This window comes from Anomalospiza imberbis, chromosome 14, assembly GCF_031753505.1.
Source record: "Anomalospiza imberbis isolate Cuckoo-Finch-1a 21T00152 chromosome 14, ASM3175350v1, whole genome shotgun sequence".
In the NCBI taxonomy this organism is placed as follows: domain Eukaryota; kingdom Metazoa; phylum Chordata; class Aves; order Passeriformes; family Viduidae; genus Anomalospiza; species Anomalospiza imberbis.
This window is the reverse complement of record NC_089694.1, coordinates 6,666,249-6,693,703: the sequence shown is the minus strand read 5'-3', so window position 1 is coordinate 6,693,703 and position 27,455 is coordinate 6,666,249. Positions and strand designations below refer to the sequence as shown.

Sequence of the window (27,455 nt, the reverse complement as noted above, 5' to 3'; positions counted from 1 at the left end):
TCCTGACAGCCCTCCAACAGTGCGAAGGGACAGCAAGGGTGGCCGGTAAGTATTGAAGCTCCTGACAGCCCTCCAACAGTGCGAAGGGACAGCAAGGGTGGCCGGTAAGTATTGAAGCAGTGCGACGCCCCTGCGCCGGGAATAACGCGCCTTGACTCTATGCTGCAGAAGGTTGAATAAATTGCTTTTATTAAGCTAAATTATATTACATTAATACTATAACATACTAGAGCTATATCATACTAAAAAGATACTAAAGAAAAACCCGTGACTGTCTCCAGACAGTCAGGACACATCTTCGACCCAATTGGCCAATCAATCTAAACAACCCTCACCAGTGTCCAATTAACAAATAACCACTCTGCGGTAAACAATCTCCATAACACACTCCACATGAGCCAAACAACAGGCACAGTGAACAGAGATAAGAACTGTTGTCTTCTTCCTCTGAGCTTTCTCACTGCGTCTCACAACTTCCCAGGAAAAGTCTTGGGAGAGAGAATCATGTCTCTCCCTGTTCAGAGAATGTGAATACTACAGATTTATTCTGAATACTCCAAGGGTTTATTCTGTCATGCTTGTGACAAATTCCTTCGCCTGGGGGTCCTGCCGCTGCCCCTGCCCACGGGACAGCTCCGGGGCTCTTTGTGGAGCAGCTCTGGTCAGTCCGGAGGGAAACTGACTGATGGTCAGCCCCTGGAGCAATGGGCTGCTGGACACAGCTGGAGACCACCAGGAGAGAGCCTGTGATGAGGGAAGGGGAGGAGGAAGAGAGGAAGAGGAGGGGGAAGAGGAAACCAGGTTGGTGGTGGGGTTGTACAGGGAAAGCACAAGGCTGGGAATGGGACAGAGACAAACAGAAAACACAGGGACAAGAAAAAGGATGGAGGAACAGCTAGTGAGGGGGGGAAAAGGGAGCAGGACAGAGATAAAGAACCTTAGAATCATTTAGGTTGGAAAAGAGCTTTGAGATCGTCCAACCATTAACCCAGCACTGCTAAGTCCACTACTAAACCACTTCACCTGAATAGAGTGAAGAGGAGAAGTTAAGAGTAAGGCTAGTTGGAGTAAAGCCTGAAGAGCACAATAATAATTTTAAAGTGTTTTTAACGGTGGAACAAGCTTTGGTGCTTTGTTTTGGTTTTTTTCCCCTTGAAATAGATTAGATTATTTTTAATGCTACACATTAATATTAGATTTAGGAAGATCCAGGGGTTTATTTTTAATGCTACACTTTAATATTAGATTTAGGAAGATCCAGAGGTTTGAAGCTCATTTTATGGCAGAATCTTGCGAAGCTCAGGAAAATGTTATGGAAGCTGATGTTAGTTACAGGGAATATTTCAGGGTTAGTTCTTAGGAAGGTATGAATGTGTATTAGCCTTGTGAGTACTGTTACAAGTAATGTTACAACTGAGATTAAGATTAAGGGATTGAAAAAAGCAGCAGGATGAACAGAAATTAGAGCACTTTGTTTCAAAGTCTGAAAAATTTATATTGCTAAACAAAATGAACAGCTACAAAAATTATTAAGTTGGAGAAGGAATTGTGTTTCTTTCCACTTTCAAATTTAACTTTAGAAGGAAAAAACTCAGAAGTCTGGCTAGGTTAAAACCTCTTGTGCTATCTGCTTTTCCTTTCTATTTTCTAAAGCTCATTTGAAGGGATCTTTATTTCCATAAAGGTTCTATAAAGGTATAACAGAATTGTGGCTAAATCTATTCTGTAAAATCAGAGAGCTGAGTTTTACCAGCGGGGCTTCTCAGTAGCATAAGCAAGTAACAAATGTGAAAGTACTCTGCAGAAAGCAAGCATGACATGAAACAAACATTTATTTAAAAGGACTGTACAGACAAATTAAACAGATCTCACACCGCTACTCCTGTGAGGCACAGGAGTAAAATACTTAAAACACAGAAGCCAGTGAAAACACCAGATATTGCTAGAATACCTAAATACTAAAATGAAAATGTATGCTGGAGGAATTAGAAAACTCTAAATTAAAAGAATAAAGCACTTTTTATTTATTTAAAGTGCTAGTGAAGTCTTAATTTCTTGAATAGTATGGTATTTAAAGTAACACATCAATGTCTATTCTTTCAAATTTAGATTGTGTAAATTGAAGCCACTGTCAGGTTCAGTCAGGGTCCTGTTCATAAAGCTAATGTTGAATTCAGGAAGTGCAAGTATTTAAATTTGCCTTACATTTTCTCTGTAGTTAATGGTGTCCTTGGCACTAAAGTTTGGACAACTGATCCACCCCAGGTCGGGTATGAAAACTTATAAAGCAAAGCATTTAGCTACAGTACAGTGTTTGCATCCTTTTACTTATGAGCTTAGGCTTGATGGCAGGGTGAAAGGCTTGGGATTTTGGTTTTTTTCTGTTTGGTTGCAGAACAACAGGACTATCCTTTGAGGAAAGGAACAAAGACCCTGGAAACCATCTTTACCAAGAAAATGCAGTTATTTTGTTGTTACATGGATACCCTTTTAAAAACAGAACGACAAAGGGTTAAACCAGACTTCAGTAACATAAAAGCCTCCTGAGCTTTGAGGAGGGTCTCATTGTGGCTACTCAGACAATTTGACCCAAATAAGAATAAATTTAAGTGAAGTGAAGAAGTATCCACAAAGACTTCAGATACAAGTGAAGAAGCCATTGTTGCTCCATGAAGCAAAAATGCAGTAGACTTGTGTTAAGAGCTGTACTTCAGACAGCTTCCTCTTCTGTCTGAATACCAAGAAATCAATATTTCATAATTATTCCTCCAGTCTCTTGAGAGAGTTGCCTGGGAGAAAAGAGCCTGGGGCTGTCACGAGAAGAGTTCTTCAGTTAAACTTCCGTGATTATTCCATGAGAGAAAAGAATACTCTTTCCCTATGAAAGACACTGCTTCCCTCCCTGCCCCCACCCCCATGGTCCCCCAATACATAATACATGTTTTATCTCCTTGAAATGGCTAGAATCATGGAATATCTCAAGTATGAAGGGATCCATAAGGATCATCGGGTCCAACTACCTACCATTAAACTGTATGGCTAAGAGTGTCATCCAGGTGACCCTCAAACCCTGACAGGCTTGGTGCCTTGGCCACTTCCCTGGGTCACTGGACCAGTGACCAACCACTCTCTCAGAGAAGAACCTTTTCCTGGTGTCCAGTCTGAACTTCCCTCAATGCAGCTTCACTCTCTTTCCTCATATCCTGTTGCTGGTCATCAGAGGGTGATCAGTACCTCCTCCTCCTCTGCTTCCCCCTGGAGGAAGTTGTAGGCTTCGATGAGGACACCCCTCAGCCTTCTTTTCTCCAAAATGAACAAGCCAAGCGTCCTCAGCTGTTCCTCAGAGGTCTTGTCCTTGAGACCTTTTGCAGTCTTGGTCTCACAGGTGACTCCAGAACACTGTAACAGTCTGATGTCCTTCTTGCACTGAGGCATCCCAAACTGCCCCCAGTGCAGTGTAGAGTGAGACAGTCAGCTGGCAATGCTGTGCTCGATGTACCCCAGGTTGTGGTTGGCCCTTTTGGCAGCCAGGGCACCCTGCTGACTTATCTCCAGTGACACTCACCCTCAGCAATGCGTGCTAGTCATATGGCAGAACTTCGTAAAGGATGTGAAAATTTGTAAATACTAGTACAATTGATGCCAACACAGTATGTCATATTCACTTTAAAAAAAAAAAAAAAACAAACCCTAACCCTGTAAAACACAAGAGCACATGAGACTAGTTTAAAAAAGTAAAAATACAAAACTGCTGTACTAAATCAGTAAATGGTGCATCCTTAAGTATATCTCAGTTCAGGGATCTCCCAAGAAAGGAAGAACCTGGCAAAGTAACAGTAAAGTGAGAACAACTATGACTAACCCTACCTATTTCTGAATTGTAAGTAGAAGTCTCTACAAATCAATCCTCCTATTCACACTACTTCATTGCAGACCATTCGCCCACTCCACTGTCACTACTTCTTAAATTTATGTACAACTACCATCAAAGTATGCTGCTCTCATGTATAAACTTGGGGAAGTCCACATACTGTCTTTTAACTCTGTGCATTTTCCCTTCAACTCCATAGGAATTGCTCTGAACAGGGCACACAGCATGCGACCACTGTGACATTTAAAACAGTAGAATCCAGTATTTGTGCTACAAAACATGCATAACACACTATTGCCATTTGGAGCATGGAGACTGTCTTCCATTATTGCTATCTCAGAGATCAAATCCCTGTAGTTCAGCTAGCAGAATCTGCTCTTCACATAATTTCAGGGGCAGGTGGTCCACATTCTGTCTGCTGTTGACAGATGTTGATTTGACTATGTAACATTAAAATGGGGAAGTATCTCCTGAACCTGGCTTCAGTTTTAGGACTATTTTCAGTAAATCACTCGTGTACTTTGTGGCAGACTTAGGAAATTAATGGCGATATGTATGTGATGTGGCCAGCAAAATGGCATCATGTGGATTTATTACAGTTGCCAGCATTTTGCAAAGTTCTTGGAGCAGAGACCTGGGGCTTCCCTGTTCTTCCTACCTAATAAGTCAAAATCCCAGCATAACCACTCTAACATAATAGTAGAAAGAAACCTGGGCTAAAGAGAGAAGAGTGTGAACAAGCAGTTCCCGTGTCCCGGAGTTAGTGAAAAGAATATTTAACACTTGAGATCAATTTAGGCAACAAAGGTGGTCACAAAACTGGGATTAGAGATGATAAATTTCAAGTGCCAGTTCTGTAAGTGGATCACTGCCATCCTCCCCATTGCAAGAACTGTTGTTACATTATATGAAACAAAGGGAAGACATACAGGGAGTGATCTACTCCAGATGCTTTAGAAAGGGTTCTTTTGGCACACACGGAACAAGAAAACAAACTGGCCTGAAGTAAAGCTTATTTGAAAATGACCCATTGAAAGACAGAAAAATAGAAAGTTTTGGTTGAGGGAGGGCAAAGACACCAAAGCTCGTTGGTTCTGGTGAAATGCATCATTTTTAGTTGACACTGTTCCTCATGCATGTTCCTGAACTTTCCTATGCTTCAGTGGAGGATATGTCTGCCAGATTTTGGCTGTAGAAACCAGGAACAGAAGACATGCAGAATGGCTGATGTGCAGTCTGTGCACATAGAGCTCTGGGATATATCATGCATAGAGAACCACAGTGTCATTGGTCAGCCATAAAGCCTAGGAGTTCCACTAATACAGTTCACTTCAGCCTTGTTCTTAAGTCAATTAGTCTTTTGACCACTGAAAATAACAACCTGTTAAGATGTTAAAGCATGACAAATTACATCATTTTGAGAAATTCATACACAGCCAGCACCTTTCCAAGTTTTAAGGAATGGTACAATCAACTTCAGTAAATCAAAACCCATGTGTGTCCTTAATGCATTGATTTTCTGTATAACAAATCTCATTTTCCCTGAACATTTTCTGTTTAAAAAGAGTTCCATTGGATACCCAAACCTACCCACTCTTATGAGGTTGGTAAACAAATTGTTCTTCGGTGAAACAAACAGACAGTCTGCTATTTCAGCACTTCAAACAGTCTCCTGTTATCAGGAGAAAAGAGAATAATCTTTTAGTAACATCTGATTTTTAAAAAGAGAACATAAAAGCATTTGTGATAATCACATTTGATCAACAGAAATAGCCTGACATTTAGGATACTTGCACAAAGAATTCCAGTTTGTTTAGGAGTACAAAAGATGGAACAATTGAAATGTTAAACTGTAGCACCAGTAATACTTACTTTCCTAAAACCAAATCCTAAAGACTGGAAGGAACTTAGAGCAGGAACATTGTGCTTACATTGCATTTAAATAGAAAACAATGAGCCGGTCATACTTGAGTCTGCAATTCAGTAAAGTCTGGGCAAATTTGCCTTTCTACTGGAAGAGTACTGGGACAGGTCACACAGCTTGTTGATCTCCTGGATTTCATTCATCCTGTTTCCTCTTGGGCTTTTTGGGATTCCGAGATCGGCTCTTTGCTTTGCAGAGTGGACATATGGGGGCGTTCCGATGGATTTGTTGGTGACACGACAAACATGCCTGAAACGCAATTGCAGCCTCTTGTTACAAACATCAAAGTGGCCTTGGTACACAGGTTATTGAGTATCACACTCTACCTTACAGTACAGACAAAAACAAGGCTCCTTGTCTGCAAAGGAAAACTGGTGCTGCATCCTATACAATCTAGGCATGTGGATTGTAATTTCAGGCTTACTGAAAAACAGGAGCATCTCACTGAAGTAAAACTGCATTTCTGCAGACACATGGCTCATACATGTATCAGTAACTTCAAATTCTATTTTGTGTTAAAGGTTACAGTGATGTTTTAAAGGTGTTTACCTGCCTAATAGCTCACTGAGTCAGAGAAGTTACAGTGATGGCCAACTGCAATGTCACAGAATTGAACGCAGGAGCAGGTGGTGGGATGAATTCCACATATTTAACACAAGGTACAGAATTCTGCCCTTTTGCTCCAGACTAAGCCCTGTAATTTATGTTTGACTGAAGCCTATTACTTGCAGAAAGGCTTTCAATTGCCTAACTACAGATAGTAAGTACATTACTTTAGTGTGTACCTACATCAATTTACCTCCTTAGTGACTCTCTGGAACCTGGGTGGGATGAATACCCCTATGTAACTATTTAACTCTTCTCACTACATAAGGAGCTGAGTAAAACTGTCACTTAAGTGCCTGTGGTTCTGTTACATTAATCCACATGTTACTCCAAGTACAGAAGCAATGACCTTTCCTGGTAATTTACACCATTGGTAATTTCCCTCATAAAAGATGTGCACTGCTTTTAATATGACTCCATATGGCATTAACTAAGAGCCACTACTTTTTCTTTTGCACAGATTTTTTTTCTCTTTCTTACATGCCTTGCTCTCATGTGAAACACGAGAGGAGTGGGAATTGTCTACATCTCTGCTGAGGGTGACACTTAAGTCCTAAAAGATTCTTATCCTTAACCCTTGATGACTGGTGCTACTACTTTAAGTTTACTGCTTGCTCTTGTTTTGAACCACTGCAAGGAAAATCAGAATCAGGACACGTAATTTTTCCTTTTTGCAAACATCAATCACTTTCTAAACATAATGCATTCCAATGACAAAAGAGAAAACCCAGCACATTCCATCTCCTGACCTTCATTGGAGGTGGCTGCTGTCTGAAAGTTGCTGTCTGTCTGGTATCTTGCTTCCTGGCCACCTGCAGCTGTTGGGCAGCTGCTGCAGCTGCAGCCAGAGACTCTGGGATGGGAGGCTCCTGTGGTTCTGTCTGCCATTCTGCTTTCTGCTTTTCAAAGTAGCTAGACAAAAGAATGACAAACAAAAAATGTAACCACCTTCTGGAGTATTTCATTAGTCTGTAAAGGATATTTGGTGTTATAATACAGTGGATCACATTTCCCTATCATGTTCCTCCACTAGAGTCAAACTGCCAAATTGCCTACACACTGACTAGCTCAGAAATAGAATATGTGGTGTTTTCTTCTGCATTTCTACACTTCCAGATTCCCAACTGGATGTAAATCTAGTAAGATGAAAAATAGACAACATGTATAGAAGAAAAATAGGCAACAGCTTCAGATGCACCTCTGTCAAACAGTTTTTCTATTTTATTCTGTTTAAATTAATAACTTTTGTACACAACAGATTAATAAACAGATTAACACATTCTTTGCAGTGTCAAGGTGTTTGGAATGTAAAACAACATTTCTATAGAAATACAAAGGAAATCTTGAAAACTGTGTGCCTGTGAAAACTATGTTAATTTTGTTGGGCAATAAGATCAATACATGCTTATTAAAACATCCCTTGCATTTAAAACTGGTCTGTTAAACTGAGGACACTGTTCTTTGAATAGCAGCTAATTCTGCCACTGCTCTGCCTAGGTTATATGTAAAAATGAGACTGTGATTTATTATCCAAATCCATTCCACATTTCAGGGAAACTTGTTGACAGTCACAGGTATTTGGCTAAAAGCCACTGCCACGTGCAGGCAGCAAAAAGTAAAAATCTGACTAGCAGCAGCACAACCCAACTGAAGAATACCTGGTTTGTATCCCTCTTGTGTATTGCCTCCTACTATTGCTTGCTAAAGAAGTAATTTTCAGGGAAAAATAAAAATATAGAAAAAGCAACATATGGTATAAAACCTAGAAAGCCAACAACCACCCTTGAATGTTTGCATGTGGTATGTAGAGTTTGCAGCTTGGAATAACCTAAATTTAACTTGGAACAAATTCAGACTGAATGTTATCAAATACAGGTCCTCCACATCCTTTTTTGTTAACTTTTGTTTTTCATTCTTACCTCTTGGGTTGTTTTTTTCCATCTACCAACAAAATTAAAATGAGAAAATGACCAGTAGAATTGAAAGAAAGCATAAAGCCAGATAATGTTTACTTTGGAGACTTACTCAAGGGACAGCTTCTCTTCCTCTTCACATAGGTCAGGCAGCCTCTGCAAGCCCAGAGTCATTCTCAAGGCATCCACGTGCTCCTTTAGGGGCTTGTACTCCTCATGGAGCCGGCGAGTAGATTCCAAGAGCTTGTTAAGATCGTTCTCAGACTGCTTGATAGTATTCTCCATCTGAAACAGGAGGTTGGGCATGTTTTTAAAGAACTGTTCCTCTCCAACTGAGCAACAGATTGTACCAGAAAGAAGATATTTTTCTCACTCAAGTTGGAAGAGATTTGAGATAATGCAATAGTAAAGCAAAGACTTAAGGTATTGGGAGGATGAAAAATGGGCAAAGAAGAAGCAACAGAAAGTGACATATGAGATGCATTTTCATTTTAAAAAGGTGCACTCAACCTATAGGAACTTCTGAACAACACAAAAAGCAGAGAGACAGGCTACAAATAAAGTCAGCAAGTGAGGAGCTGTAGAAACTCTCAAGAGACATTAAAAAAGAGTTTAAAGTAGCATAAACTAATTTTCTGTGTTTCTAAGATACCTGAACACTGACTGGCAGAAGTTAACAAACAAGCTAAGTAAAGGTTTCTGCTTCTCTTACTGCAGCAAGTGGGGAAAGCAGCAGAGAAAAAGACAACCTGACTGCACAAAGAGAGGAGGATGAAACAGAGGCTGAGGTTAGGCAGCTGGACAGGGGAGCAGACATTTGAAATCAGAAATAAATGGAGTCTGCACATCCAGTACATAGCTTGTATTTTTTCACTTGTTGGAACTTTTTTCTTCCAGTGCAACACAGATAACTTCAGAGCTAAAAACCCCATGTAAGTGCCCTAACATGACATAAAAAAAGTATTTAAAAATATATTCCCTATTTAGCCCCTCTAATTGGCTAATCTTCCCTGTTTATAAATTGTTTTTTCTCTTATTTGTATTAATTCCCTTCAGGCTGGTGCTTCTTGATGTTTGGTGATTCCACTCTGGGACGAAGGTCAGCTCTTACTATGAATTTAACAAACACTATGTATTTTCTCAAAATCTCCTAGTCCCACCTAGCTGCCAAAGTTTCTGTTTCTTGGTGCTAAATGAGAAAAGACTAACAGGAAGAACTGCTTTCTATGGGACAGCTGGAGTGCTATCACTGTGGCTACTGGTGAAATCATAGCCACAATAGGCTTGGTTGTTATCTATCCTCTTGGTGCAACAGCTTATTCTGCCAACATTATAAAATATCCTGCCCTACAAGGGGAAAAACCAGTTATCCTGAGGTAAATTGACTTTGTGCTCTCTGTAGGATCCCAGGATGGTGCGGTAAAGTGCACATTTTTGACCCAGTGACGGTTCATTCATGTGCACAATTCCACAAGCTGTGGGATGATTCATGTGCAGCTGTGTCTTAGTCAGACCGTCTGAGCTGGGCTGGCACATACCACATTAATGTCAGCGTGGATCAGTCGCAGCTCCTCCACGTGAGCCATCTTCTCTTGCAGCAGCAGGTCCATTTCCTGCTTATATTCTTTCAGGTGCCTCTCCTCAGACTCCAGGGCTTCAAATTCTGCTTTCAGTCTTGCCTTTATTTTTTCCATTTGCAAAGTCTTATTCCTGAATCCCAGTGACAATTAAAAAGATAGAGAGACAACAGTAAGTGACTGACAGATATTTTTGTGAGGTGCCAGTTTATGTGGGATTAGATAGATGAAAGAAGGCAATAGCAGTAATGGATAAGACTAAATGTGTCTGACAGAAGGTGAGGTACAAGAAGAACACTGAATTCTAATGCCAGCTCTTTTGCTGAGCTTTTCAGTGGTAAGAGAATTCTTGTACTGAATCATGAAATTAATAGAATGTTGTCAGGTTTTAACAGAGCACGGCAGAAAGCAGGGTCAGTCACTTGGACAATTAATTATGGCTACATAATCCAAGTGTCATAGCTAGCAGTATGATCTGGGTTCCTCCCTCTGTCGCTTCAGGAGTTTATAAAGCTGCAAGAGATAAAAACAGTATATAAAAACTTCTACATACATTATGTATTCAGAGGCAGGTGGTCTGGCAGGATAATATGAACGAAGGAGATTTAAAACAGAACAATTACAAAATTCCTGTTTCCTCTCTTGTATTTATGAGATGTGTCTGCATCTCTCATCAGTAAATTCACTCTTACTCTCTTTTATCTTAGTCAGAACACTGAGTCTTCAGGTATTTACCTAATTTTATGACTGGGTTCTTTCTGTGGAAGTATTTAATGCATATAAATAAGCATGTGCATATATGTTTGGATTGTGGGCATAAAATGGACTTACTGAAAGAAGTATTCCCGTGACTACAAATTATATGTATTTATCTATAGATACAGATATGGGTATAGAGATCAGATTCCAGATTCAAAATCAGATTCTCACATCCCTTCAAAACCCAGCTAAACTGTATCATAATACACAATAGAGATCAACTACACAAATGGGCAAGTTCTTTGATTTTGTTCATGAAGACTTCTTTCCCCTCTGTCTGTAGAATACATGAAATACAGATGAAAATAAAGTCTGCTAAATCTATCAAAGGTGAATCTGTAAACATAAGGAAATCTCTTGTTTGTCTCGAAGGAAATTCTTCACAGAATGCAAGCTTTGAATGAGTAAACACATTTATTTGACCAAATTTTGTTAAAGGTGACTCAAAATGGACATCAATGTTGCAAGTACGATGGCTTTTTGACACAGATCTTTTTTTTTTACTCAAGTAACTTGTTTGATACTTCATTGTACACTACTGCTAAACATCACTTTTGCTCTACCTTATACCACAAAGTAATAGCAAAAATTTGTCAAGTGCACTTGATATATCACCTTTGAATATGGTATCCAAAAACTAAACGCATTGTAAATTTCCAAATACAGGATACCACTCTCACTGAAAAATTAATTTAAATTAAGGGTTACAGTAATTGGACCACACACTATAGTAGGCCATACTTAGATCTGTTTTCTAAAACAGAGCCTGTGTACCAGCTGAGTACAAAATCATTGCTCTTACACTGTCACATCTCTTTCTACAAATAGTTTGGGGATACTAGATAGACAAATATTTTTGCTTGATCTTTGCTCACTTTTGTGGTATTGTGTGAAGAAGGCTGAGGCCCATACTCTGCTGTCTAATTCACTTGTTCCATGGATAAAATGTGCTTCTTAGAGATGCTGTAACCAGCCAGAAGTCCCTGTGATCACCTGGGAACTGGGATTCCTTGCCAGCCCTCTCTCCTCTCTCTCTGCCAGCCCCTCTCTGGCTGTCATGTCCCAAACACTTTTCTCATGGCTCTGGGGTTCTGCAGTCAGCATGCCTTCCCAGCTGCATTCAAAACCACTCTTCTCTCTAACGTGTTTTGACTTTCGGCTGCACCACTTCCAACTAAACAGACAGCTCGTGCCTAATCCTGAAAATCGGTGCCCTAAACCAAGGAGTGGAAATGCCCCACCTAAAGTTATGAAGAACGTTCCCGATGCGGGCACGTGCTGTACCCTGCCTGGCTTTTAACGAGCCCCCTCTCCCAAAGCATCCTGCAGCTCACCCCATAAAGGACGCTATATACAAATTCCCGGTGTTTTGCACGGCGTGAACCGCAGCCCGAGGCAGCTCGGGCCTTGTGGCAGGAGCGGACGGATGATGGGGCGGTGTGTCCCCATCCCCGGGCGGCGGCCAGAAGCAGCAGGTACGGAGATCTCGGCGGGGCTCCCTCGGTCGGTCCCGGCCTCGGGCCGAAGGGCAGGGCAGGGACAGAGAAGCCGCCGAGGCTCAGCCGCTCTCCTCTCACCCCGCACGGATCCGCCGCTCCCCGGAGGGCCCTACCGCCGCCCTCCGCGGGAGACGGACGGACGGACGGACGGACGGACAGATGGCTGTCCTGCACCCCGCGGGGCTCTGCCGGTGCCTGCAGCGCTGCCCAGCCCTGTCCTGCCCAAGGGCACGTCCGCCCTCGGATTTGGGTGTCAGACTGCTTTCCTTGCCATCCCCCCTTCCTTCTCAGCCCGACAAGGCTTCTGCCGGGGAGCGAGTGGGGCAAAATCACAGACAGAGAGCCTCGTGAATACGAAATACTAATTCAAATGACGTAAAAACAAACAAGCAGACAAACAAACAGGCAAACAGTCAAAACCCTACGACAGCCGCGGCCCGACACCACTCCCCCCAGCTGCGCTGGGGCCGCTCGGTCCTTCCCACCCGCGCACTCCGCCTTCCCGTGTAATCACTCAGGGCTGCGCTCTGCAAATGCACGACCATTACCGCCCTTCACTACGATTCCAGCGGCGATTCCCAGGCGCAGATGCTCCCTCCCTGCTTAGAAAAATGTGTTTTGAGCTCTCATCGTAAACCCAGCGGTAGTTTTCTTTCCCTCAGTAGCACAATAGCTACTTTCAGATCGATGCAACTCCTCCGCTCCCCCGAGGAAAAAGCTGCTTCACGTAACGGTGGGGCACAAAGCAAACATACCTGATCTCCTTGATGCTCTCGAGTTTGCACATTATTTCTTGCTCATCTGCCATGCTTTTTACTCCCGATTTACACCTCCCGTGAAACGTGCAAAATGCCAGGGGAAAAAAAAAAAAACCGAAACCAAACCAAAACAAAAAAACCATACAATAGACACAATGTAGTCACCCCCTCCTCGCATATGGGCTCTGAGCCTGTGCGGCAGACTCTAGTGGGAGCTGTGGGACTTAGAGTCCAGGTTCCTATTGCTGCCCAGGCAGAGATGCTGCAAAACGACTACAACACCCACAAGGCAGAGCAAAGCTCGCCTGCCCTTCTTCCTGCAACTGCATTTTAAAACAATTTGTCACACCTCATTATGCCTGAGGTTGTTAGGATTGCAAAAAGAGCAGAAGGCTTCCTTCTGAGATCTGTGCCATGTTTAGCATTTCGTTAAAATATGCACCAAAAGACTGTTGATGGGTTCATGATTTTGATTAAAAGCTTTGAGGAAAAGGGCATGCTGCAGTCATTACTACTACAATGCTGTTTTCTCCTGGATGCTCTGAGTTTTCTACTGAATGTTCTAATTGCTCACCAAAGCAGCAGTTGTGAATAGAAGATGTTTTGTGAATAGATGTTTTAGTTACTTTCTCCATTATTTAGGGACTTTTCCCTATATAGTTGTGATCTTCAAATAAAGAAAAAGGTAGATGAAGGAAAACAGTGGTAGCACCAGCACCCTCTTCACCCCTCTACAGCTTCTGTAAAGAAATTAGAACATAAAAGGTCTTATCCTCATGTGATTTCAGTCAACTGCAAACTCTTGCTGCCTGAAAAATTGAAGATTGTAGGATTGAGCCCTAAGCGAGCTGTGTGCTCAAAGGGGGCAGGCTTCTTCGATGCATGATTTAAATAGATGAACTAATTGGTTTGAGGGGGTAGAAGACAAGTTAGCTACAGTCAGCCAGTGAGTCTTGTTGCTAAGACAGTGAGGGAGGGAGAGCAGGCATGGTGAGGACAGGAGGGAGAGAAGGAAAATGCCCTCGAATAGGAGTGATGAGAATCCCAGCCTACTTTTGCACTGTTTATCCTATTTTTTGATTCCTGGTTTTACAGGCTAAGCTAAAAGGTTGAGGGCTGAAAATGAAAATGCAAGTTCAACTTGTTCCTTTACTCTGCTTTGAATGACACTAAGAAAGCCACTTCACAAACTGTTATAAATCAGTTGGAAGTTCTTAGGAAGTAAACCCACCCACAAGCCTTAGCAGTTATTTTTCCTTTCCATATTTTAAAAAAGGAGAGAAAATATTACATCTCCAAATTTCAAAGCACTTCAAAATGGTCAAAAAGTTAGACACTTGCAGTCCCAGCATATACAAATTGGTAGCATTCGACTTGTGCTTCATGGCTTTGGTCAAGTGTTTTAATGTCTGTGTTTCAATTTTTCTCCTAGACAAAGTGGGTCAGACAGTTCTTTATATTATCTGAAATCACCACACTGGTATGGATTATTTATTGTCGTGCTATTTATAAACTTTGATAAATTTTGGGATGCAAATAAGGATCAGTTTTTCCCAGCATGTGGACTGAATTTTTCAAAGAAAGATAAAGTACTTAGGACTAAACTGACACTGAAAAAATATTTCAGCTGATCCTGAAAAATTCAACCTTGTTGTTGTTGTTTGATCCTTTTTTAAACCAAGAGCCAACAGGCAAATAGATTTCAAAACAAGTTGCACTATTATACAGAATGAAACCAAGGCTAAAATACTCCCCTACTTCACTGAGCACAGGACTGAATTTTTGTGCAAAGTCCCCAACTGCTTCCAGTTCACAGTCTAACATCAGTCCACACACTTTAGCATTATGACAACAAATCTAGTTCAGAACAATTCCAACTGGAAGAATTTTTTTTTCTCTCTAGATAATCATCCCATCTACAGCAATTAATTCTACAAGTCTGGATGTAGTGATGCAATGTAGGGCCCTTATAACTGAACTATTAAATATTAATATTTTAACTGCATTTTTAAAAAGTGCAACATGTTTTATGGAATAAATACAATTTATAGAAACATTAGAGATTAAAGACTAGTGGAGAAGAGCCCCCAGTAAAACACACAACAGAACTGAACTTGGGTTAATATTCTGCTGGATTAGGTACAAGTCACCACCATAAGCAGAATGTGCAGCAATACTGTAAAACCTAAATATCAGAAAATGGATTAGTCAAAGTGGTGCATCCCAAGTGATGAAGTTTGCTTTAAATTACTGAGTTTCTTAAATGGAAATAGATTCTTTCTGTATCCCATTGGGGTTTTGAGCTTTCAAAACATACTCTTCACATTTGCCAGATTTTTTCCTGAGAGTGGGTCACCCCAATTGCACTGGCCATTTCCTATGCTAAGGGAAAGCTGGTATTGGTTCCAGAATGCTTTGGGAAGCTGAAGGTACAGCAACACTGAAACTGATAGAAGCAACTACGTGCTAGCCCTGAGATCTTCAAAGCGTCTACTCCTTAATTATCAACGTTTTACGCAAAGCCTAAAGCATTTGCAAATTGTATTAAACCTGTGTCGGAGCATCCTACCTAGGTAAAGGTTTAAGTGCCCGCATATGTTAATCTTGGCCCATCGCAAAGGTACGCCCAAATATACCTGCATTTGGTCATTCCTTTATTTCATCCTCCAACCCCGTGACCTGCAAAACTGGGAAAACACAGTATCGTAATAAACCGCCTGGCGCCCATCCGTGCTCCCTAGGCCTCCGCCTGCGGATTCAGCGAGGGGCTCGGATGTCCCGGGGGACAACGCCACGGGAAACAGTCTCCCTTTTCCCATTCTCTTGCCGAGCCCGACCGTACAGCCACCTCCTGGCTCGCGGTTCGGCACTCCCCAGCGGTCAGCCGGTGCCGGTCCCCGTTCCCCGTTCCCGTTCCCGTTCCCCGTTCCCATTCCCGGTTCCCCTTCCCCGTTTCCCATCCCCGTTCCCCTTCCCCGTTCCCGGTCCCCGTTCCCGTTCCCCGGTCCCCGTTCCCGTTTCCGTTCCCCGGTCCCGTTCCCGTTCCCGTTCCCCGGTCCCGTTCCCCGGTCCCCGGTCCCCGTTCCCGTTCCCGTTCCCGGTCCCCGCTCCCGTTCCCGGTCCCCGTTCCCGTTCCCGGTCCCCGTTCCCGGTCCCCGCTCCCGTTCCCGGTCCCCGTTCCCGTTCCCGGTCCCCGTTCCCGTTCCCGTTCCCGTTCCCGGTCCCCGTTCCCGTTCCCGCCTGTAGCGCCCCCTCCCGTCGTGAGGGGGAGGGAAGGCCGGCGCGCGCCGCCGCGCGCGAGCCTGCGCGTGCGCCGGCGTCGGGAGCGCGCGGGGTGCCGCGCGCAGCTGCGCGCCTGCGGCAGCGGGGGCGCGCGCGTTGCCGGGCGACGGCGGCCGGGCGGCGGCGGCGCGGGCCCGGTGCGGCGCGGGCGGCGATGAGGCGGCGGCAGCGGCCCCCGCGCTCCCGTCGGCGCTGAACTCCGCGCCCGCACTTCCCCCATCCCTCCCCATCCCGTCCCGTCCTGGCTCTGCTCCTCCGCGCCCCCTCATCTCCCCTTGCTCCGGCCAGCCCTTCCCCCTCCATGCGGCGGGAGCGGCCGGAGTGGGGCCCGTGCCGCGGCCGCGCCGAGCCCCGCCGTCCTTCACCTCTTCGCCGCCAGATCCCGCAGGGAGCCGCGGAGGGTGTCCGTAGCGACAGCAGCGGGTGAGGCCCCGGCCGGGGAGGGGGTGCCGAGGGCGGCTCGGAGCGGGGGAGCGGCGGAGCCCGGCGGAGCACTCCCCTCCCCCGGGGTCCGCGCGGCGGGGGGAGCGGGGCTGCGGGGCGCCCCCTGCCGCTCGTCGGGCGCGGTCCGGGCCCGGCGGCAGCCGCGGCGCGGCCTTGGGCCGCCGTCCGACCGCGCTCCGCTACCGGGGACGGCGCGGGGAGCGCCGCTGGCCCGGGCGTGCTCCCGCCGCTGGCCCGGGCGTGCTCCCGCCGCTGGCCCGGGGGTCCCCCCGCCGCCCTTCGCGCAGCGGGAGCGGCGGCCGCCTGGTCTGGCGCGTCCCTCTCCGCTGCCGGGCCGCTGCCCTTGGCTGCTGCCGCCTGCCCCGCGGTAGCCGCATGCTGGGCGAGGGGACGCGAGGCCTTCGCGGGGCCCCATCGCAGCGTCCTCGCACCGGCTGCGGGAGCGTGCTCAGAGCCCGCGGGCTGCTGTGGCAGCGCAGCTGAAGCGGCCTGGGCAGTGGGGTACGGAGCCGGGAGATTCTCCGTCATTCGCTAATTGAAAGCTTCACGGAGAGATTGCAAAGGCTGCGGTAGCACGCTCTTTAAGAAGGTGTTCAGTGTCTGAACAAAAGAACAATGCAAGAAACTTGCATTAACGAAGAAAGGTGGTGAAATAAGGAAATTACTTTTGAGGAGGATACCTGATGATTGCAACTTGCATCCTTCCATTTTGCTTTATAATGCAACTGTGAATAAGGAACTGCTCACTCATGCAGTATGCTTGAGGTTTGAGATACTTTTTTGATCGGTTCATTTGAAAATGTTATTTTTCATGTCTGTCTGCTTTTCTAATTGTCATTAAATCATTTGGAATTTGTATTTCACAGGAGGCGTTTACTTCACAAGCTAGCAAAACAGTAAAATTGAAGCAAAAGCTATATTGCGTCTTCTGATAGACGTGAATCTAAATTATTTGGGTTTATTGAGATACGTCTGATACTGCTTTACTTTTTTGTTTTAGTCTTGCAATGTGTTGCAGTGATTAGCATGTGTTTCCATAAATGGGAAGTAAGAATAGGAGGCATATTAAAATGTTGGTCATTTATGAACTTCCATTATGCAGATCTGTAGTTCTGAGTGCTTGGGAATATGCAGCATTCCAGGTCCATCTGATTTCTTATGCTTGGGATGTTTGTTTATTGAAATAGAAGAGCCTGTCAAGTAGTCTTTTTCATATGGGAAGGATCCTTTGTTAATCAGATATATCTTTTGCTTGCCAAATTTTGTGACTGAACTGTGGTATGTAGGACTGGAAGGTATATTTCACAAATTTGGCTAGTGCCGCTGATACAATTATTTTTGCTTCTTAATGGAAAAATGGGTTAGTGGGAATTTCAAGGTCATCTTCAAATATAGAGTAATTTAGCTGCCTTTGGAATATGTAATTTCTTCTCCAATGTCGCATGTTTTCTGTGTATCAGTCCTGTCACTGTTGACATTTTCTGGATCTGTTTGCCTTCTATAATAATCTAATGTTTAGCAAGTTTTAATAGAAGAAATCCATAAAGATTCCTCAGTCAGTTTCATTTAAATGATTGCAATTAAAAAAAGAAAACCTAACTACTAAATCTAAACCTAACCCAAACTCACTATTTGGAAAGAAAAAGGGTTAAGATGGATGAAGGAATACCAATTACACTTTATATGCTGATGAACTAGTAAGAAAGTAAATTCTTACTGTCTACAGCTGTAAATTAGGTAAGTTCTGGCTTTCTGTTCTTTGATCTTTCTGGAAGCCTTTTCCAATTATTCCATTGTAGACAAATTATTCCATTGCTGAAATCTGCTGGTTTTGGCTTTCCTAGCCACTGTACAGTTTGCAACTGAAATGTTATTTTGTTGAACACTTATAATTCTACTATAAATCTGTGAATAATAGAAGTAAAACAAATTGCTTCTATCACTTGCACTTTTTTACTGTTAGAATCAAGAGCAGAAGCACTGGGGCTTTTTGGGAATAAGGAAGGTAGCATCTAAGTTCAGTTATGAAAGTAGGGCTTGGAAAGATGAAGAAAAGCAGTGTATACATTTGGAAGAAGTTCCCAGGTGTTGCCACGTTGGAAATTGGTTTGATATATTGATTTGTCCATCTCATGATGCAAAAAAAAAATTAAAAGACCCAAATGGCTGTAATGCTACACATACCTGAGAATGCTGTCCTCGTTTGCATCATGGAATCTGCTAGGCATATAGGGTGTTGAAGAGCCATATTTTGATGGCTGGACAACTATATACTTTTCAATATATCAACTTTTTTTGTGTGTGTGTAATTTTATTGTAAAAGGCTATTTTTTATACATTGTAAATGAAAAGCTTGTTTGAGCCATAATAGTGGTATTTAAAAAATGCTTTACCATCTGTTAATGTGGGGTGTTTTTAGTTTCCTGTGAACTGTCCCTTTTTGTTGATAAGTTGTATTTTTTTATGATATGTTCATGGTATCACAGATAATTCATCTGGAAATAAGAATACCATGACCACCTTTACAGATCCAGGCTGTCTGGTGCCATGATACGTAGAATTGCATTAGATATATTTCAGAGTTAGGAAACACATTTGCAAGTGCATAGCTAAGCAGTATAACATCTCCTGAGATGTAGTTTCATTCTTCTGAGGTGACCAATTTATTCATGAGGCCATAATAAGAAAAAAATCTTCATTAGCTGGCAATTTTGATTCAAATATATATGTTCTATATTTAAATAAGTACTTCAGCTAAGTATCTTTGACTTGTAGCTATTGTATTTAATTTTCTTTCATGGGTTATTTTTGACATGGCTTGCTAGAAAGCAGATTGATTCACCATGTCAAAATAAAACCTAGGCTTTACATCATTTGTTGTAGGTCTCTTCTAGAATTTCATTAGGAAGTCATTGTGCAGTAGAACTAAAGCGTTTTACAAATCCCAGCATAGGCCAAGGTGCTTGTTTGTTACACAGTCAGAATTTAAGAGCCCCTTTCTGCATTTGTTCCATCTGGAGAGAGACCCTCATCAAGATTAATATCTGTTCTCATTAGCTGACACAACTTCTAGTTTGAATTGAATGCTGTAACAGGGGCAAAGTATCAACACTTGGTTAAAGCCAAAGGTTTAGACTCGTATGTTTAGTGAGGATATCCACAAGAAGTATGCACTCCTTTACTGAGCCCACAGACACCTCAGCCAAATCACATAGAGTCAAAACTAAGTCTGACAATTTCAACCTAAAACCACATGCAATTGCCCCCCTGACGTGATACTTTTTCTTTTTTTTTGTAAGATCAAATACTAGTTTCCATCTCTTTGCCAAGTCTCTCCCTTTTCTGATTTCTAGGTTTAAATACATTGATTTAAAATACAAACAAAAGCTCCACCCCCTAAAACAAAATCATCCATCACACCAGAAAACCTTCCTCCCTCAGGTCTTGTCCATAGGTAGATCTCCCTTTAGAAAGGGACTGATGAAGTTGCTGGAGCATAGGGATTTGCCATTTTCAAAAGCAGAGTGGTAGGCTTTTTGTCTTGTCTTCTTGATGATGACTTTCCAGCTTCTTCACCTTGGAAATGAGCAGTGTTGCCATTATATGAATAAAGGAATCTTAGCATAAAAGAATTAGTTTACATTGGGCTTCCTTCAGGAGATCACTTAGTCCAACACCATGATGATTGTAGACTTATTTAGCCATGTACTGACTTTATTTTTGCAAAAGCAAGGTAATGAGTGAAAATATAAAGTCACAAGATGCCTTCAAGCTCCTCTTGCTGCTTTCCATAAAGGTACGGTTTGATACTTACTGAGTGAGATGTCTTTCTCTGCTTCAGACTTTTTTTTTTTTTGGTAGTTTCTAAAGTGATTGTTTCAGTTTATCAGAAAGCTTCTGTCCTAACAGGTGAGTCCATCCTGCCTCTTGTTGGGTGGCATAGGATGTGATAGTCCATCCAGTATACTGAGGTCTTTAGAAACAATTCCCTTTGTTTTTCAGGTTTCTCAGAGATTGCTTTTGGGTGAGAATTTTGGTTAAAGGAACATTTGGTTTAGTCTGCCAGAATAGTATTCTAAATATTCAATTACAAATTGAATTGATGTAAATTAAGGTGATAAGATGCATCACATCCTTGATGTGTCTTTGACTTAGCTGCAATCACAACTTTTTTCCCCCTTCACAGAGCATTAATGAGTCATTTATATCTGCAGAGTAGGTAGTACCAAATGGCCTCCTATCAGAATGTGGATTAGGAGAACTAATGTATTCCTTTGGTCATAGATCCAAATAAATCATCTCAGTTTAAAGGAGCTGCCCACAAATAAGATTTAGGAGTTACATGTCTGCTCTTATTTTATGTAATGTTGTCAACTGAAGTGTAAATATTGCCTTAGTAGAGACAACAGATCTTTTGAGTAGCAATAATGCTAGCTGTAGTTCCTTAAGATTATTAAGATTATATAGAAAGGGAAGACTGGTGGGAAAAAGGTACTATATATAACTGTTAGAACACCTGTTTTAAAATGTGTGTTTACTGTATAATTATTACCTTTTTTTTCCTGTCTTAGGAAATAATTATTAAATACCTAATGCAATAGAAATACTCCATTTTCTTCCCTTCAGAAGGCCTGTACTTTATACTTGTCTTGTGCTCAGCACTTCCTGTTCTTTCTAGGTTGGGTTAACTCCAAACAGGAATCACGTAATTTAAGAAAGAACTAAAATGCTGCTTCCTCTGTTTAGAATTCCAGCTGTGTCCATCCTGTCCCTTTGAATTCATACTTATGAGTATGACAAAGTTAATGAAATTTGAGGCAAGGTGCTTACATTTTATACCACTTCTGCATTTCTCTTCAGTTTACACTTGATTTGTAGTTCACAGAATTATAGAATATACTGAGTTAGAAGAGAGCTACAAGGATCATCAAAGTCCAGCTCCTGGCCCTTCACCCCAAGAATCCCACCATGTGCCTGTGAGCATGGTCTGAAGGCTCCTTGAGCCCTGAGGCTTGGCACCATGCCCACTGCACTGGAAGCCTGTTCCAGTGCCCAACCACCCTCAGAGGGAAGAACTTCTTCCTAATATCCAACTGAACTTCTCCTGTTGACTCTTTCACAAGTGATTTCAAGTTCTCTATGTGATATGCTAGACACAGCTTGCTTTTATTTATAGTCCAATACTTATATCAGTGATCACTGAAAGTATTTCCTGAAGTAAATTTGAAGTACCTCAAACACTGAAGTGTTGCTGTAGTTTTTTAGAACAATTTTCAGTTTAACAAAACTCCACAATATGCTAAGAGTGCTGTAAAAATGGATGCTTTTCTACCAAGTTCTCTATTCTATGGTGTTGTTTTTGTCATGTGGTTTGAGTTAAATCATGTAGTCATGAAAACAAAATGACTTCTTGGCAAGTTTAGATTTGGTAAAAGCTGTAGATTTGGGCCGAATGATTAATCACATATTTGCACAGCAAAGAAAACATTGTTTTATTTAATGTTCCAAATCTACTATGATCCTAGTATTTAAAATATATTATTTTGGGTTTTCAGAAATATCCATGGTTTCTCCAACTTATAGCTAATCAAAACACTTGTTCTCATTCCCCTGGTGTCTCTTGGTAGGTTTATGTTTTTCTGTTCCTGGCATTTTCAAAAAGGTCTCTAGGTTAATTTCTGAACGCCTCATAAAAGGTGCCACAAATGTTTAGTTATACTTTTATCAATCTTGCAGGGCAAACACCTAGTGTTTGCGATGTACAAATCTACAGGTTGAGCAGAAAAGTAAAATGAAGTTCTGAGAATCTTCTTTGAGGTTTTCTTCTGATGCAGCCAAGTGCTCTGCTTTTCTATTTAGTTTCTTGCGTGTTATTGGGAGGTTGAGTATAGTAACATAGTAACTCAGTACAATTTCTGTTAGGCTGAATGAGGAACTTTTCATCAAGGTCAGCCAAAAGAAAAAAAAAAATCTAAATTTGAAACGTGTGGCAACTCAGTTGCAAATACGGGATGTTCTCCTTAAGGTTGTTGGGTTGGATTTTTTTAAGTTGTGATCACTAGAAATGCAGTATTTAATCTAATTTTCCTGAAATAAAAAGACCATTAAAAAGCAGAGTTGTGCTCCTTACTTTTCACAGTCTGGGAAGTAAGGACTGGCTCTTGAATCTAATCCAGCTGAATCTTGTCATTGCTGAAGGATACTGTCACTCCCTGATTCCTGTTCAGTAATCCAGCCAAACACCAATAACTTGCATTCAGCAGTGCTGAAAAGGAAAGTGAGAAACGTAGGACCTTAGGGTGGTACTTGCACAATTACATTCTTGTATGACAATGCTTATATATTTTTGTCTGTCATGATGGTTCTTTCTTGCCTTAGTATTGAAGGATGCTGTTCCCCTATCCATAGGTGCAGGGTTTTTTTTTTTTGAGTTGTGCTGTAAACTCGATCTGTGTTTAAGAAACAAATTTCTCCCTTAAAAACTTCCCACCCAATCCCTTTTCCAACTGTCATGATGAGCCCTTTAGCTTCTTCATACTCTAGGGAGAGTCATGAACAAGTAGGTTCCAATTAATTAGGTGTTTTGGTGAAGAGTCCATGGCATGATTTCACGAATCTTGTTTTTCATACCTACTCAATGATATTCTTATGATGTTTGAAAATGTTTGATCTGCTAACTCAGGGCATTACTCTACATCATTGGCAGCGCCCTGCATTTCCATAGTTCTCAAAGCATTCATAACTTTCTTAAACTGAGCCAGCTGTGGTAAAAGGATTTCAGGAAGAGTGGACTAGAGCTTGATGAGGAAGGAGAACTATCAAACTTTTGAGTGTTTGCAGCATTTGGGAAGGAAGAGCTCTGTTTCACTTTCCTGAACTGATCCATGAAATGTATAGAGTGATACACTGACAGAATTAGAATTTACATGTATATATGGGTATATCTATCTGTATTTATTTGTGTGTGCATAGGGCGGGTTTTATCCATCACTGTTCAGTGTAGACAAGAACTACAATATAGATTGTAGATCAGAAAGGTAAAGCTTCATGGTATTTCTAAAGTAATTTCCAGTTCTATATTTTCTGGTGTATGAATTCCTGAAATTCAGCCCTCTCTGCACAACTAACTTTTCCTACTATTACAAGTGTTCCATCAGCATTTGTCAAGGAAGAACATCCCCTTCAGGGTTGGGTGCTGGTAACAATTACATTTATCTTAACTGGTGAGTCAACACTGAAAAATCTTCCTTTGTCCTTTGCCTCTGTAACAGAAGAGTGCTAAGTCACATTCCTTATTGTTCTTCTCCAAAGATGGTTAAGGGAGGGAGAGAGACAGATGGAGAAACAGAAATGGCAAATTTGTTTTTCTTGTAAAATTCTTTATCTGGATTGACTCAGAAAAGAGGAAGATCCTAAATAAAATTTATTACTTACCATAGCTGGCAGGCTATTTTTCAATTGCTGTTTCAATAGTAAATTTAAGGACAAGGTGTTCACTGCTGGTGTAAACAGCTAGTACTTTAGATTTAATTAGTGTTTTATTTCAGAGAAGCCATAATAAATAGAAAAAGTAAAATATTTTTTCTTGACATTGTACTGAGTTTCACTTGCTAAAACACTATACAGTATTAGGCCTTTGATTTGTGTAAATTTAAGGTTTCTGTGTTCATCAAAATGACAGTGTTGAGACTTCCCAGGAATGTGTTGAGACTGACATTGCATAGTAAGATAAGAAAAAAAAAATCCATTAAACTGAATCAAAATGCTGTCATTTATATGGCTCTAATTATCAAGGGACTGAAAAGCCTGATCTGCCATTTTAACACTTCTGTTAAAAATGCTGCTTGACTTAGCACATATTCTGTGAATGCTACTATACATGTCTCTAAATATTTAAAGTGAACTGTGGATCTGTGCTCAGATCTTTCTTTAGACTACGTCTAATTTATTAGATTAAAAAGTACAAGAACTATTTGAACATGTATTCATTTTAAGCATCTTAAAGTATTCCTTTGGCAAATAGAAACTGATAAATCATCCAGCGTTTTTCTAATCTTTATTCCAAAGGTTGGAAGAAAGGTCTCATTTCTCTTACACCTCTAGCACTAACAGCCCTTTACAGTATCTTGGCTCAGTTTCCATTCTAAGGTATTTGTTAACACAGGACTCTGCTTACTTATAGCCTGGTTTAAGGGAGCCTGAAAAACAACTTCTTTTTCTTTGGACTCGGTGTTTCCCTTTTGGGCGCCTAACAGCACAGCTGCCCCCTGCACGGCCCAGGGACAGCCGCGCAGTGCGGGCGCACCCGCCCGGGGACAGCCCCGGCGCGCCCCGCTCGGGCCGTGCCGCCGCTCACAGCGGCCCTCGGGTCTCTCTAAAACAAAACTCGTTCTTGTGGAAACTGCGATAGAGTCATTCCTGCCTAGAAAGGTGACATTAGCTTCCTTGAGGGACTCAACTCTGCCTTTTCACCCCGACTCGGTGCGGCCCAGGGGGGTGAGGCTCCCGCCCGCGGATTTCACACTCCCGGCTCCCAGGGCCGGGGGGCGAGCCGGGCCGTGGCTGCGCAGCGGCGGCCCCCCACACCGGGCAGGGGGGAAGCGGCATAGCAGCGGCCCCGGGCCGCTTGCCGGGACTGCTCCCCCGCCCCATCTCCTGGGCGTTACCGGGGCAATGTCTGGAGTCACCTCGGCTATAGTCAGAGAGGCTGTTCTCCTCCGTCCGCCACGGAGCCGTCCCGGGAGCCGCCCTGCCCTAAAAGCCTGGAAAAAACTTCCCGCATGGAACATAGGAAGTGGGGCCTCCTTCTCCGCCTCCCGCTAACCTGTCGGAAGTGGGGATCTCTCCCCCTCCTTCTGCTGTCCTTGTCGGAAGCGGGGATCTCTCCCCCTTCTCCTGCTAACCTGTCAGAAGTGGGGATCTCTCCCCCTCGTCCTGCTAACCTGTCAGAAGTGGGGATCTCTCCCCCTCGTCCTGCTAACCTGTCAGAAGTGGGGATCTCTCTCCCTCGTCCTGCTAACCTGTCGGAAGCAGGGGCCCTTCCCTCCCACCAAGGAGCAGGCCAGGCTTCTCCCGGCCGCTCCGTGCCCAGGCCAGTTCTCAGTTCAAAACCCGCGCGTGTTAAACAGGAAATAAACTTTGCATTGCAATTTGCTTTTCTCCACCAATGAACAATCTCAGCCAGTGGCAAACGCGCACACACTCGCAGACACACACGCCCCGCCTCCCCCCCTGCCCCCCAGCCGATCTGGGGCAGGTTGGAGGAGCGGCGAAAGGAAAAAAAGACTTTTAGAAACCACTCCAAAAGGAAATTCCCCCACCACCATGCTGGGTTGTCCCGGGATTGCAAGCAATTACTGACCTTAAACAGATACACAATATACACACAGATACGAGCTGCATAGTACACAACAAAAAGATATAAAATACCTTTATATTACCTCCTGCGGGATCTTGGAGCCATGGTGTATCAACCTCAGGCCGCTGAATGGAATTCTCAATATTGCCGGCAGGAAAGAATTCCCTGTAGGATGTTCTGTGTCCAGAGGAAGGGTACCAGGTTCTCCTGTCCCATCTAGGTGTGCCAGAATAACTGTTGCCTTTTGCCCAACCTGGAAATGAAACTCGAGATAATTTTAGTAAGGAGGTAATATAAAAGGGTATCTTTATTTGAAGGCCTTCAGAGGCAGTTATGGAAAGATGTCCACAAAAGCCCACCCCCCCAGGAGTGAGTACATTTTTCTAGGTTTTAGAAAATTAGCATAATTGATAAAAAGCACTGATTAGGAAGACAAGTGGTGGTGCAATTCCCCCCCCAGGTCAAGCCCCTTCTCTGGAGCCCCCCTTCAGCACTGGCTGTATTTTGTCCGTGAGAATGTATCCCAAAGAGTTGTTCTCACCTTGGTTCCCAGGAAGAACCAAGGTAGTATTGGAGCCTTGTACCTCCAGGGGCTTGGAGCTCTGGAATTTGTTTTGTCTTTCTGCTTAAGGAAAGGCCATGGAAAAGTACTGGGAAAACTAGTCACTAATGCAATAGACTACAGAGCTACAAATATATGTGTGAAGAATGCAGAGAACATAGAAAAAAAGACAAAACCTAAACGGCATCTATAATGACATGCAGCACAACTCTTCCAATTTTTTAATCCATTCGGAAATACCCAAATGTTAATTTTAGAATATTTCTCTGCTTTTCTTCATCTGTGAATCTGTCCCAGCAGATGTGTAGCACCTAAGTGTATAATTAGAATGAGAAAAAGTTACCGTTTTTATTTGTGACTCATATACTTTGTCAGATTTGAGCACTTTTTTAGTAGATAAAATTGTTCACTACATCAGAAAATATTCAAAGCTGCAGGCAGCTACACGTAATATCTGTGCTGCTCCTGAGACAAGATTACAACAAGATAGTTGTGTCTTCAATGCCATGAAATCACTGATGTTGAGCTGCCTTACCTTTGTCATAAGCACCGTAGAAATGTGATTTTCAGAATCAAGGGCTAATCCAAAATCCAGGGCCATTTCTGCATTTGAGCTGCTCCTGGTTTGTGTCCTCTGACAATAACTGCTGCCTAACAAATACTGTTCTGTCACATTCCTGAAGATGTGTGCAATGCATTTTGGTACTGGTTGGTTTGTTGGGGTTTTGTGTATATGCACTGAAGGCTCCAATCACAATGCCTTTAAAATGGCAATTAGTGATGTGTTGGGAAAGTTCTTAAAGCTCAGAAAAATGTACTTGGGAAGTGCTTTAGAGTCTTTAGAGTAACCACTGGTCTGTGCTGTAGCACAGTACAATGCTGGAGGTCCTGTTGATTGCACC

The 27,455-nt window shown here is 42.7% G+C and overlaps 2 protein-coding genes and 2 long non-coding RNA genes across 11 annotated transcripts in view; 2 read left to right on the top strand and 2 right to left on the bottom strand.

The window, feature by feature from the left end:
• Positions 1–714: 714 nt before the first annotated feature.
• On the top strand, positions 715–2,868 carry LOC137482411 (uncharacterized). Its single transcript, XR_011004049.1, has 2 exons — positions 715–1,214; positions 1,264–2,868. It is a non-coding gene; the product is annotated as an uncharacterized lncRNA (long non-coding RNA).
• Positions 1,815–13,337, bottom strand: ZC4H2 (zinc finger C4H2-type containing). 2 transcript variants are annotated; one of them, XM_068204681.1, is made up of 5 exons: positions 12,905–13,337; positions 9,853–10,024; positions 8,427–8,599; positions 7,151–7,313; positions 1,815–6,044 (listed from the first exon to the last, which is right to left on the bottom strand). In XM_068204681.1, exons 1-5 carry the CDS (start codon positions 13,048–13,050, stop codon positions 5,931–5,933), a joined length of 768 nt encoding a protein of 255 aa, XP_068060782.1. In that variant the 5' UTR covers positions 13,051–13,337; the 3' UTR covers positions 1,815–5,930. The 2 variants fall into 2 exon arrangements, with proteins under 2 accessions (XP_068060782.1, XP_068060783.1); XM_068204682.1 differs by lacking the exon at positions 12,905–13,337 and adding an exon at positions 11,266–11,537.
• A 1,679-nt stretch (positions 13,338–15,016) lies between these two features.
• Positions 15,017–16,799, bottom strand: LOC137482408 (uncharacterized). Its single transcript, XR_011004046.1, has 2 exons — positions 16,555–16,799; positions 15,017–15,594 (listed from the first exon to the last, which is right to left on the bottom strand). It is a non-coding gene; the product is annotated as an uncharacterized lncRNA (long non-coding RNA).
• The window catches only part of ZC3H12B (zinc finger CCCH-type containing 12B), a 34,701-nt gene continuing 23,519 nt past the window's right edge, over positions 16,274–27,455 (top strand). For 5 of the 7 annotated variants that reach the window (XR_011004044.1, XR_011004042.1, XR_011004043.1 and 2 more), the window contains exon 1: positions 16,274–16,612. The gene's annotated coding sequence lies outside the window, so the exon portion shown is untranslated. The remainder of the gene's footprint in view (positions 16,613–27,455) is intronic. The other 2 variants (XM_068204676.1, XM_068204677.1) reach the window with 2 other exon arrangements.